Source organism: Nestor notabilis, unplaced genomic scaffold (assembly GCF_000696875.1).
Source record: "Nestor notabilis isolate BGI_N333 unplaced genomic scaffold, ASM69687v1 scaffold8953, whole genome shotgun sequence".
NCBI classification, from domain to species: Eukaryota; Metazoa; Chordata; class Aves; order Psittaciformes; family Psittacidae; genus Nestor; species Nestor notabilis.
The window spans coordinates 5,482-19,571 of record NW_009923267.1 but is presented as its reverse complement, the minus strand read 5'-3'; the positions used below and the strand labels follow the sequence as shown (position 1 = coordinate 19,571).

The 14,090-nt window shown below is 39.4% G+C and overlaps 1 protein-coding gene across 1 annotated transcript in view; it reads right to left on the bottom strand.

The window, feature by feature from the left end:
* The window catches only part of CEP295 (centrosomal protein 295kDa), a gene marked incomplete at its 5' end in the record, with an annotated part of 30,024 nt that overhangs the window by 13,681 nt on the left and 2,253 nt on the right, over positions 1-14,090 (bottom strand). Inside the window, 10 exons of the mRNA XM_010012051.1 lie at positions 135-241; positions 3,703-3,909; positions 5,417-5,569; positions 5,699-5,867; positions 6,865-7,906; positions 8,033-8,130; positions 8,954-9,160; positions 10,741-10,850; positions 12,056-12,280; positions 13,107-13,256. Of these exons, the coding sequence (XP_010010353.1) occupies positions 135-241; positions 3,703-3,909; positions 5,417-5,569; positions 5,699-5,867; positions 6,865-7,906; positions 8,033-8,130; positions 8,954-9,160; positions 10,741-10,850; positions 12,056-12,280; positions 13,107-13,256 (2,468 nt within the window). The remainder of the gene's footprint in view (positions 1-134; positions 242-3,702; positions 3,910-5,416; positions 5,570-5,698; positions 5,868-6,864; positions 7,907-8,032; positions 8,131-8,953; positions 9,161-10,740; positions 10,851-12,055; positions 12,281-13,106; positions 13,257-14,090) is intronic.

Below are 14,090 nucleotides of genomic sequence, written 5' to 3'. Positions count from 1 at the left end.
TCTTCACTTAGTGCTTCCTTATTCTGGCTGCATCTACAGTACTGCACCCAGGCTTAACTCCCCAGTATGAGACAAAGACTTTATCACAAAGTAAGGAGCAAGTTATGTTACATGATTATTTTGATATGACTAACCGTATTATCAGGTCTGAACGATGGTCCAGAATGTGCTGTAATTCCCTCTCCAACTTCAGCAGCAAGAACTGGTGAATCTTGAGTCACTTGAGAATCCTGGGACTGGGCTGAACACAAATGTAACAGAAGCAATAAGAAATGGTAAGTTCATAGTTGGCAGTTTTCATCTGAGCACCAGATGGCAGCAATACTCTACTGCCAATGCCCTCGCTATGCGGGCACTCATTTTGCTCATCCTTACCACTTTTTTCTCACCTACAGCATACTTCCTGCTCCACTGTACCACCAATTGAATTGGCAACCAGTGGTTCTCCTTGGCCAGCTTCCTAAAATTTCTAACTAGCACGACTGCTCACTGCAGAGCATGCAGGAAGAGCTAGAAACTTGTGCTTTGGCTTTGCAGAATGAAACACAGCCTTGGTAGTGTCACTGCAATCATTTAAGTGGGCTGGGGGGAATATTTTGCCCTTTACTATTACAGTGATTACAAAGAAGAGCAGACATTCTAAGTACATCAGAAACAATGAACTACTTAACTATAACGTGACTGTGAGAGTGCTGAGGCGCTGGCACAGGGTGCCCAGAGAAGCTGTGGCTGCCCCATCCCTGGCAGTGTTCAAGGCCAGGTTGGACACAGGGGCTTGGAGCAACCTGCTCTAGTGGACGGGGTCCCTGCCCGTGGCAGAGGGTGGGAACTGGATGAGCTTTAAGGTCCCTTCCAACCCAAATCATCCCATGATTCTATGATTACTACCACGAACCACCTTTGCCATGATGTTCTTACTTGTATGTGTAAGTTCAGTATCTCTGTGCAAAGGAAGCACCATACCAGCACCAGAAAAATGCAACTGTTGAAAAATCTAGTTATTCCATTTTTCCTACTATACACAAAAAGGGGGGAAGAGTTTTCCTCTGAGACAACACCAGTAGTATCTATCTATATGATGTGATACTTACTCAATACATATTAAACATTTTGAAACTCATTTGGGGTAGGCAAGAGGGGGATATCTAAGGTTTCCTATAGCCACTATTGTCTAGTAGGCTTCTAGGAGAAAGTACAAGACATGAAAGGAAATACATCTAAAATATATCTGGATTAAAAGACAAGTTAACTTACTCTTAATTCATTTACTATGTTATTACATTGAATGCTACTGACCTATCTCAAAATAAAGGGTGAAGAAATTCTCAAACAGCTTCTTTTCCTCCCAAGCTCACAATTGTTCTAAAGAGCTCTAGCGGGCTTGATCCTGATAATTTCTGACATTTTGGGCAGTAACCAAACAGAGCTGTTGGCAACAGAATTTGCAAATTACATGAAGAGTGGAAGAATGGTAAAGAAACACAGTAGCACTGCAGCAGTAAAAATCACCTCAACCTTCTGCAAAGCTGTATTTGATGAACACTGTGCCAATATAGGTAGCACAGAATGCTTTGACTGTCCTCTTCGATTTATAAGACTAAGAGTATAGTCTTCAGGTTCACAGGAACGAACTCTTAAGGTTTGAGTAGAACCAGGTAGCAACACGCCCCCTGGCTGCATGCAGAAGTAGTGACTGAGCCTACATCCGCTGCAGGTCTGCTCCTCCTCTTTGGAGCAGGATACAGGAGACAGAGGATCCTGAAAATGAGCAAGGTCTTGAAGAAACTTCCTTGAATCAGCATGAAAATTGCCATCATATCCCCACCTGGTATGTAAATATCTCCATAGGAGAAAAGCCACACAGTACAAATGATTTCTAAACTCAAAGTAATAACAAGCAGCAGCGGCTAGAAATGGCTGTCATTTATAGTTTGATAAAAAACTTAAATGCTGGAACAAGCTTCTAAAGATCCTGCATTTCCTAATACCTTTCCATCAAGATTAGATATATTTCTGAAAGAAAAGATATTCTTTTCGGAAGGATATCAGTGTGACAGGCAGTAATTTAGGATACATATGAGATGAGATTCAATCCTCTCGTATATATGGAGAGCCATGCTACAAATGTTTCATTACTACACTGTAATAACCTGCATTGTTCATGTGATGTTAATATAAGGGATGAACAGGAGCAATTTCATGTTATAAACCAAACTAATTAAAAATACAACATGCTCATATCTCATGACTTTATTACATTAATATCCTTAAAAAGCTGTATTTAGTGACTCATAAAGGAAGGTTTGTCAATATTCTCCCTCCAAAATAACAGTGCAAGGCTCTTGTTCCTCCCAGCTTCCTGACATCCACATGGGACTTTCAAGTCTTAACCTCCTGGCCACCACACTGTGACAAAGAATTCGTATTTAAGAACTGAGCCTGTAATAACCAGAATGCATTTCTTATTCCAAGAGAAATTGCAATAAAATAGCAGCAATTACTTTAGGGTGAAATTTGAAAGACAAAAGACTGAACAAACCACTCACTAAAGACAACATAAAAACAGGGATTAGTCCAAATGCAACCATGTAGACAAACAAAAAGTTGTAGTTTGCTCATTTGGTGATGGGTAAGACAATCTGTCAAAATAATGAACTACGGACAAATATTTGGGATTACTAAAAAACTAATTGAAATCTTGGGTTAGGTTGGATCACAAAAAATAATAATGCTTGGAATAACATCTCTGTATAGGGCAGCAACACATGAAGATAATCACATCTGGAACATGGCTCAAGAGCACCGCTGAAGATGAATAATGAGAGACAAGCCTGTTGATATGTAATGAAGGAGAACTGTGAAAGAGATGCATGTCTGAAATCCAGTCACTATTTTCAGGCTGACTTCCTAAGGAAATTGGGTTTATGCCATCAAACTGCCAGTCTCATCTGTAGGGTTACTCTGCAATTCCATATTAACGGTTTGCATTCTGTTAGCCCCTTTTAACCCAATTGCATTGGAAGGAATAAATACCGAGTGTCCAAAGGTCCCGACTCATCTTGCCACACGTCAGCAGCAGTCTATTTTACGTTCAGGCATGCCTGCCTCTAAATTTGAGAGGGTTCAAGTTATTTTTCTTCTAAAACTTGAAACATTTGCAAACCACTTAATAACAAAACCATCTTGTTTTTCTTTTGATAACCAAACCAACTTGGTTTAATTTACAGACTCGCACTAACCTTGTCCCCTATGGACACAGTCTATCCTCAAAGGTGTGACCCTCAAGAGGAAGACACACATGTGGCTTTCCAAAGCACTTTGCTCCCTGTGTGCGCAGGGGATTCTGGTGGTAAGGGCAGAGCAACCAGGTAATACAAATGAAGTTTCTTAACAGACAGTTCTACAAAGCACATGTGTTGGATGAGAAACTGCTGACTAGCAATAAAGTTTACTGCTGCATGGACTTCTGTTACTAGAATAGTAATGGATCACAAAAGAAGGGTAAGAACTCAATCATTCTGAGACATGTGCTTATTACACCCACACTTAGAACACCTTTTTTTGTACTTAAAATTGAACAGTATTTAAATAGCACTGCATGTTCTTTAACAAGTCAAGTCAAATGCTACAAATAACCAGCAGTAAAATTAGCAGTGCTGAATGGCATTCACATAATTCCTTGAAGAAAGAGGATTTCCTCACCTGAATAATATGAACTCTCAGCATTCAGCAGCAGCACCTCTTGTAATAATCTCCCGTTCCTTTGGCTTCCACTGGAGATTTGTTCATCAGAGTTTGTTATGCTCAAAGGTAACCTCCTGCCTTCTCTGTGACTGTAACATTTCACATATGAAAACTCCCCCGTGGTTGAACAGGGAGAAGATTCTCCAGAAACAGAATCTGTTTTAGCTGAATTGAAAACATTTGTAATCAGTTTAGGTATAGAAATGCAGTGGTTTGCAATACGTGAAAAACATTAAGATGCACATTCTATCCTACAGAAATAACCTGCTGCATCTGTACCATGCTCCATTTTAACAGCTGTACCAGGTCAGTAAAACCTCTGCATTAAAGCCTATGCATTACACAGATTGAAAGTTTACACAGGTCACAGACCTCCTAAAAATAATTCCTAGCTCAACGACAGTATTTCTTTAATAAAAAAAATTCAAACTTATTTTTTCACATTGCAAACCCACCAAAACTTTGAGTGTTTTTCCTAAATCCAGAGGAATAGAACTCCTCTGCTCTGGCTTCACAGTTTCTCCCCAACCTGCCCCACACAACAGCCGTTTTTTACCACTCAATCCAACAAAAAACTCCAGGTCAACTTTCTAATACCTTCCATAGGAATAAGTCACCTGGGATTATCCAGAAAATGAGTATTCTCTCTAGAATTCCACAGGATGTATTTCAGAAAACTTTTTTGGGATGTAGTTGGATTTTAATCTCTTTTTTAATTAAGGTGTGTAACACTAAGCCAAGTGCTTTTGAGACTATTCTTCAATCAAAACCTTCACCAACAAAACTTGTCTAATAATTGGTCCAACAAGAATTCATGTGTAGAAAGTGATGCTGACCAGCATTAATTACTTTGCTTTAATTAAAAAATCCCCCATATCAGCTGTTCCATTATTTTACTCCAGATGAATGGCAGCCTGACAGGCCTATAATTACTCACATTGTTCTGCTTCACCCTTTCCGAAACACTGGCACAATATTAAAACTTTTGTAAAATATGCATTAAATTTTAGCTATGAAGAGACTTCAATTCAAATGCTTACATTTAGAAAGCATCCATTTGCTGGAGCTGTTTCATTAATGTGCCTTACAATGAATTATAAAGCATTTCATGCAGACCGTAACAAACATACTTACAAAACAACAATCGCTTTGCGTAGCTGCTCTCCAAAACTTTTACAAAGAGTGTTTTATAATGGGGGGAAAAAAAACACCTTAAAAAGTTGGTCTAAAAATTCCTGTAGAAACTTGATACTAACTCCTTTAAAAGACTTCACACTCACTGTCATAGGACGCTTAAAAGCTAAACCTTTTACCACTGTCCACCAACTCTCATGGTTCCCTGCCCAACTATTGTACAATTGTCTATTAACACACTGTGCACAACAGAGAAATCAAGAAGGAACTTAAGTCACGGAATTACTTTCTGTTCTTGGCAAAATTTTGTTTTGCTTATGTTTTTCTAGCCAGACATTAATAGGATGAGCTTTTCTCAGCTATAACTCACTTTGCTAGTATAAAAATTATACCTTAAAAAAAGGCAACGGTATCAGCTATTATTTCATAATCAATCATCTCAATTATTCTTCAGGGAAGAAAACTGCCTCCAAGCTTTATTTCTCAGGAACAGCAGCCTTTATTATATATTTTATATCCATATACATATATATTTTACCTGCAAAAGAAATGCTGCAACTCTTCGGTGTGTCTACTTCTGGTATAACACTAAGTTCATGTGGTTCCAAATCAAGCCCTAACTTGACTTTTGCCACAGGTGGTTTGGAAGATCTCCATTTGTGTTCTCTAAATAGAACTTCCTCAGACTGTTCTGTAAAACAAAGTTTTGCAAGTTGCAACAACATACAGATCTCAAATTAACTTGGGGAGAGGGAAGAGAACTCCATCTGAACTGCACAAAATGAGAAGTATTATAATGAAAAATACTACTCAGCCTCACCAGTCTGCTCAGCTGGACCCTTGTACTGTGAAATCATTTCACTTCCATGAAATCCACTCCTGCCACAATTCTCTTGCTGGTAGTTTTCTGAGACTTGGAAGTCAATCCTATTAATCCAGTCAGGTTGTTGTGCCTCTGTCAGCTCTTCACTTGTGCGGGTATGTCTCACCTTAGAAGGGTACGAAGGGGAAGCAACTGTATATAAGACCATATTTATACTTATTTATCAAACCAACGTTTTCTTGTGTGTGCATTCCATGAAGGACAATATTGAGCATTTTGAGAAAGCAGTTCAAGTATGCAAGACACTGGATGGCCTTGCTGAGCTTACAAAACCATTTGGACATACAGGTATTTCATTTAGCTCTACAAACCTCACGTGCTACAACAGGATTATGTACATTTTCAAGGCCTTTGTTAGATTAGACCTGAATACTCAGCATTTTTAAGAGGAAAAATGCCTGAAAAATCTGCTTTTAGTTTTTCAGCTCCTGAATTCAGGAATTTTAGCTGCCTGGAGGCTGTAAAAGCACGAGACAGACTCTGAGCAGCAGCTATTTTTCTAAGATGGCTTCTGTTTAAAACACCCCCCCCCCCCCCAAAAAAAAAGCAAACAACCCAACCCAAAATTAGAACAGGAAGGGAGCAAAAGAAGCTTCTTTAGAGACTAAAAATATGTTCAGATTTTTCTTCTGTTACCCAGAAACAAGCAAGATTACAAGTCAAGAGTACAGCTGCCAAAGCACTAACAGGTACCCCTAACAAGAGAAACTTTAAAAAGGGATCCATTCAAAATGCTTCCAGTATCCTTTGAGTTACTATGAAGTATTTCTAATACAAGAGCTGTTTTCCACATAAAGCTGTGTTTCTAGAGGTGGAAACTCTACCTGCAGACACTTCAGACAACGTAACCATTTCAACATGCACTATGTTCAGAAAGCAAGCACAGAAGTTCATTCTCTTTCTGTTAGACTGAACCAAACTGCACTCTTGGGGCTTGCAGAAGAGAACTACTGATTGCAAATTGCAAGCCCTAATTAAAATTTTCATTATGGTAAATCACCTAAAACTGTCAACACTCCACAGGGTACTTTGCTAATTGGTAGCATTCACAAGTTTGATCACCTACTAGATGATTCACCATGCAGAACATTCATAAAGCTCACCTGCTTGTTCAGTAATTCTTTCAAAGCCTCTTGCTGTCTCTGCATCTGTTCCTTCAGTTTATCTTGCTTCTGTAAAAGTAGTTGTTCTTGTATTTTCTGTCTAGAAAGAAGAGCTTCTCTTTGTGCATCTAGCTGCTCTTGCAATTCCTTCAAATACTTTTGCTGAGCTTGGATGCTTTCTGATGAGGCCAACACTCTGTCCCTTAAATTCAGGATACCACAGTAATTTAACAAAGATGCATCTCCTGGTTTTGATACCAAGAATTCCCCAACACTCTGGGCTTTAGATTTGTCATGAGATAAAGTCATGGGTTCAGAAAGACCGAGGGGTTGTTCAAGGCTTGTTCTGATGGTGCTCTCTGCAGATCCCTGCTGACGCGCCAAAGAATCAACAGGGGCTGCCTGAACTACATGAGACTCTCCTCCAGCTTCTGTCTCTGTTTGATGGTTAGACATCTTCTGAGATGACTCGCTGAAGCACACTGCTTCTGAAGGTTCAGAGGAGTCTTCTGCAGGCAACATAAATCTAACATGTTGTACTCGTGCTTCTGGCTGTGTTCTTGCTGCAGTGACATCTTTCATGACTAACTCTGATGGTGACTGCAACTGAGGTGGTTCTCTGACACAACTGTTGGAGGTCTCCAACATTCCCCCTCCTTCCTGCAAAGGACAGCCACAAGGCAAGTGAAACTCTCTATGCTTCAATTTCAATGCTTCTGAAAACTGCACATGTCTGCCAGGACAAATGTTATGCATTTGCTCTTCACGTTGCTGTGAAGATGAGTTTTCTGACACACACAATGTTCCTGAAAACACAGGTAGCAACTGTGCATGCTCTTGTGCACGAACTTGTTCAGGTGACTGGCATTGTGTGGGCTGCACTCCCTGCCTCTGTAGAAGTGGTTCTGGGACAGACTTTAAAGGAATTGATTTTGTGTCCACAGAGCTTGGAGGTGTTGCAGCAGACAAGTGTCTTTGCTTCAGTTTATTCTGATACTCCTGTAGATGCTTTCTACCTTCTTCAATGGTCTGTCTGTGCAGCCTGAACAGAACGAAAACACAAATCTTTTTAGGGTGAGGCAAAGATAAACAGCAATTTCAATAATCAAAGCAATTCAGATTATTTTGAAACGGGCAACTTAGACTTCCATTTCCTAGAGGAATGTACCTATTTTGCTGCAGAAGGCGTTGTTGGTAATTACGGATCAGCTGTAAATGGCTGTCTTCTCCAGGACTCCTGGGTTCTGACACTGTAGTGTTTCCAGTCTAATCAAAATAAAACAATTTTCAGTGTACATATAAAAATAACTCACAGAAAACTATTAAAGCAACAACCTTAAGCCGTATGTTCTTTCTCCTAAGTTTACAGAAGTCACTGTGTACAACCCTTTGATGTCTGTGAGCTTTCAGCCTGAGGCAATGAAGCTAAAGCAGTTTCTGGAACAGATGGCCTTCAGCTACAGTCTCTCTTGGCAAGCGGAGCATGCACCATCAAAGTCAATGGTGCTTACAGCAGCTTAGCTCAAAGATGTAAATGCACCCAGTAGCAAACTTGGAGCAATGATCCAACAGAGCTGTATTTTCAAGGCAATCAGATTCTCCGATGAGTCCAGGTTGTGCAAATGATTCAAGATTTAAAAACATGATTACTTCCCTTAAATGTCCTCAATAAATTCATCTCCTTTCAGTAGCTATTTGGGATTTCAACAGACAAAACCACAGAGGTGGGGTTTTTTTTGTCGTTCTCCCCATACCCCCATTATTTTTTTCCTTCTTGAAAAAGGATAGATGGACATGCATTAACATTATATGACTCTAAGCACATTTTACTAACAGGTATTTTAAACAGACACGCTGCCTCTGGGACTATGCAAAGACAATCCAAAATTGGAAGTCCAGTGATATCATGTGAAATACGAGCTTCTACAGTAAACAAAAGGAAGCTTTTATAAGTATGAACTTCTGATTCATAGCCCAAGAACTAAAACCTGATTTTCCTGATTGCTGCAATTTAGAACTGACAAATAGCTCCTGATTTTTATAATAAGGATAATTAAAAAGCTACACACAATTTTCTGTAATTCTTCACCTCGTGTTCTACTTTGTTCTGCTGCTCTGTAGAAAGAACACCGTGGCTTTGTACCATCTGACCTTGCTCTTCCTCCTCGTTTTTTTTCCTAGCCTTCTCCAAACAGGTTTGCATTTGGATCTTAAGAAGATCAGCCTCCAAACGTGCTCTCTCTTCTTCAATTTGTTGAAGCAAGGCCAGCTGTTCCTGTTTCTGCTTCTCTATTTGCTCATTCTATTGAGAAGAAACATGAGGGTCAATCTCTAGAATGGAATGACAAATAAAAGACCCCTCACACACACCCCCCACCACCATGCACAAAACTATGCTCCAGCTTACAGCAGAAATTCTCTTGCTTATGACAGGCCTTTCAGAATTGTCAGAGGCCTTTAAAAGTAGTTCCAAAGTTTACCAGAATAATTCTGTTTTACTGGCTAGATATTTCTAATAGTCCCGGGATCCATTTACTATCACACTATTATCTCTTCTCAAATTAACAGAATGGATAACATCAGAATCTAACTATTCAAGGTACATTATAATTTTCCACAGATTGCAAAAGAAGTCCTCTTCTTAAAGTGAATTCAGAAATCTACTTTGCAGTTTATAGAGCTTTTCATCAAGAGTTCAACACATTTAAATGTTAATTCAAGCCTTCCAAAACTCCCCAAACAGCTAATGTATAACCACTCTAGGAGCACTCCATAAACCTCTGAAGTGGTTTGTTTGTTTTTATTCTCTTCCCATGTACCTATCAGCTACAAATCACTTAGACCCATGTGTTGTAACAGCACGTATACTTCGAGAATGGAAGCAAGGGAAAATGGCCAAGTACTGGCAAAGATGAAGGGGACAACAGCCTTTAATGAGACAGACTGAAAGGGGATGACAGGAAAAGCAACTAGAGAAAAAGCCAGAGCTGAGAACAGTTAATGTGGACACAGCAATACATAAACCTGGGCAGGTGCAAAGTGGGAGAAAATGAATGAGAAAGAAGGTAACCACACTTTCACAGAGGATCTGCTGCCTTTATTTTTTTCCTAAAATATACTATTTTGTCCAAATTGTATTTCCTGATTTTCTGAACTTTAACTCTACACTTTAAGGCTACACTAAGACCTGAATTTCAACTTTCCTTTTCTTTTGTTAATTGATAAACCATCATAGCAGAGCCTGTAGGTCTCCAAGGATACAACAAAACCTATAAATACCATGAAACACACACTGAAATGACATATACATATAGTAAAATAATACACAAAGTTATTATTTTCTAAATAGATGTAGCATTCACACAGACACAGAAGATTTTGTGTTTCTTAAAATTAACTAGGAAAATGCAGAAACAAAAAAACACCTCGAAAACCCCAACAATAAACCACACAGAATACTCAAGGTTTGTAAACTTCTCTCGCTCCAACCACAATCCCACAGACTTTCCTATGTTATTATAAAGGGTTAGCAAAGTTTTTATTTTCACAGAGTTATGTATTGTTGACTTCATCCTCCCAAAAGCAAAGATACTAACTTTAAATTGAGATTCTCGTTTAATTATACAGTGGCACCCCTTGCCTACAGCACTTGTTAGATAGTAAGAAATGTTTATTTCCACTCTAAATTCCAGCTGCAGCTCTGTCATTTACAAATAGTTAATACACAGAAGGTAAGTACAGAAAATGTTACAGTAAAAGTTAAGTGTCATAAGCACGTGAAAAGGGTCTACACCTGCTGTACAGCCTGAGGCATTTTTAGACTGCTGGAAATCACTGTTTTTACACCATAACTGAGAAAGGAGTGAGTACGAACACACTTACCCACTTTTGTCTCTCTTGCATTCTGATTTTAGCTGCTTGTTCTTGAGGATGGATTAGAACTGAATTTTCAGCTGCAACTGTCTTATCCAGCGTTTTCACAGAGTCTAAAATACACGTTATTTAACTGTAATTGCAATCAGAAAGGGCCTTGGATCTTTACATCTTGCTTTACAGTTCCCCAGCCTCTCTAAACACAACACACAAGCTGCTCTTGAAAGCTGCTCCATCCCACTACTCTGCCTGTCTCCATAAACTGGAAAATCAGGTTTTGGTATTTTCTAAGCTTTTAATGGTCCTTTATCATGTGTCTGTCTTGAATGTGCAGTCATGGCCTAGTTCCAACGGGACTGAAGACTGCTTCTACCCAGATTACTTAGTAGCCTAATAGCAATATAGTGAGGAATGAAAAGGCACACATTAACCTCTTTGAACAAAGAGGGTCTAAACCTGCTGCTCTCTGGGCAAGTGTTTGGTTTCTGCACAGAAAGCAAGTCTGCACCCTGTGCTAACAGTTTCAAATAACAGCACATTTTCCCCAGAGGTATGTTTTCATTCATGCTTCATTTTCCAATCCCCAGGCATTAAGCTGGTGGATCCATGTAGATGACTGAACTAAATCACCTAATCTGTTCAATAAAAGCCCAACAAGCACCCTATGAAAGAAAACAAAAAACCCCAAATGAACAACAAAACACCACAACTTGATCACTTTAACACTTCAGAAATCCCATTTGCCATACAGGTCCACCAACTTCAGCACATAACCAAATAGCATGAAGGATAGAAATGGGAAGTAACCTCAAAACGATCTGGCTAGCAAACAAAATGGAACATCTAATTGCTATAAATTCCAGACTTTTCACAATGGTGCCTGGAAGCAGAACCCGCCTCCCTGTGATTTCAGACCCATCAGCTCATGATTATCTTGTGCATTTCTAGCTGTGAATCTCCAAAGCATCTGGCTTTTCCAGTTCAACAGGTACAGAATTTCAATGACCAATTTCCCCCAGAGAATTCTACTCCTGGAGGCAACACCAAATATTACAACAATTCAGGTAAGATTTAAAAGACACAAATGTATTTTGGACATCTTTTCTCCACAAGACCTTACCAGGCAAGTTGGATATAAGAACAAAACTCTCTCCTATTTGTGGCTTCAACAAATGCACAGTGCACTGTGGGCCAAGACAGAACTGTACTTTCTGGCAACATACCACCACCACTTCATTAAACAGTTTTGTTACAGTCCACTCTTCCACGTCTTTGTGCTCCTACACAACAAATTTTGCTGCAAGTCTGTATTACATACCTTTGGCTTCACAAACTATGTTTTTTTGTTGCTCAAAGTTAAGTTCTGAATTGCACAATGGTCTCTCTTCACTAGCAATTGTGCCTGATTCAATAGTCTCAACTTCACTTTGAGTATCTTTCTCACTTTTTGATGTCCACTCCTCTTTTTGGCTTCTAATCTTGTTCAGCAATTTCTTTAAGGCAAGTTTTGACTGAGGCTGGTGAGTTTTTGCATCTTCATGATCTAGAAAGGATATATACTGTTGAGAGCTTTGGGTAATGCATATCTTTGCATCATAAAAACAAAAAACCTCTTTTTTTTGTTTTCAATTGCTTGCACAATTGGACAAATAGCTTCACATTATGAAGTTCAAAAGCTTAACAGTATTTTCTCCTACCTGCAAGAGAGAAGCAGTACTTTGTCTCTGCATGCTATAAAAAGAGGGCTAAGCTAGTTCTAGTGTTCCACAGCCAGACAACTAAGCATACTGTTGCAGAAATAAGCGGTACCATTCCCCCACCCCCACCCCCTGGAACTTGCTGCCCTCCGTTGTACTGGCACGATGCAACACAGACCAAGAAATGGCCTGTGCCAAAGGGATGTGGCAAAAACTCTTGGCCAAGCAGCAAAGTTCACCAACACATTTTGTGTTTGCATCGTGTGGCCCTGTACATGTCACAAGAGTTCACACACACACGCACCCGCTGGAGCGATTCCATCTCAAACCTGGATATAAAGGACATACAATAAACTGACTTTATAGTAGTTATATAGGAATAATTCTGGCAAACAAATGTAGTTCTTACACTTAAAAGTTATTCTCAGTATACTAATAAACTGAAGAATATTAGAAAAACAAGTCACATTTTAACTTCTAAATTCACAATCATTAAAGCATTATCATCTGTGACAAACATCATAAACCACTGAACACTGAAATACTTCACAAGTATCAAGGAATGTACTAAAGACATTTTACTTAATACGAAACTTATTTGCTAAATTAAACTAAATCTCTTCTACTATAAACCCAAAAGTTTAAGTTAAATCTCAAGTTTAAAAGGTTTACCTTCTGATTCACTGGGGACCTTCTCTTCTGGCTGAGTGTCACAAGCAGATTCTTGCTCCAAAGAGATATCAAGATCATTATCTTGAGATCTCTCAGAAGGGGCTGGCAGAGGTTGTGGTTCAAATTGCAAAATGAGGTCTTCTTTCATTCCTAATGAAAAGATCACAACATAAAACAATCAGTTGGAACAAAATGCAAACAACATAGCAAATCCCTAGAAGTTCAAATAACAATTAGCTTCTTTCACAACAGATTTAATCCAATTTTTTTTTCCCCAAAATAGAGGATTCAAAATTGTTTAGATCACTGGCTACCTGTTAATTCACAAATTCTACAGGCTTTTCCACCACAATATGCTACGTCGTTCAAAATAAAGGCTTTTGTGTTAAAAGGATAATCTTTACACAGAAAGCAGCACACAGGAACAACTACACACAGAAGGATCCCAGTAGCTTTGTCAGGGAAAAGGTACACCCTGACCTGGCTGCTCACAGGGCTGTTGCAGCATGGTCTGGGTGTGAAACCCTAAAAGACAGAAAAAGACAGAACAGGAGTTCTCCCATAATCACCTTACTGACCGAGGGGGTTACTGCCTACAAGGCATGTGGGACACATGGGATGATTATTTTGAGATTATATGCTTATTATAAATATTTAGGGGAGGAACCAAAGGCAGGGAAAGGATCAAGTTAGTCTGAAGAGGAACAAGTGTGAGGAAAAATGTAAGAATAAGGGAATTACAGGGCCCGGTCAGTACATGTGTCTGTCGCTGCACTGTGCCTGACAGTCTGTCCCATCTTCTCATGAAATTCCATTTCTAGCTGTTTTCCAGGGTGAGGAGTCCTCTATTTTGTATGCATGTGTGCACGTGGGTATATAAGGGCCTGCGTGGCCAGCTGGGTGTATGTGTACTGAAAGCCTGTTTGTGTGTGTGCCTACTGTGAATACACACATAGCCTTGCTCCCAGCTGGGAACCGGCCAGC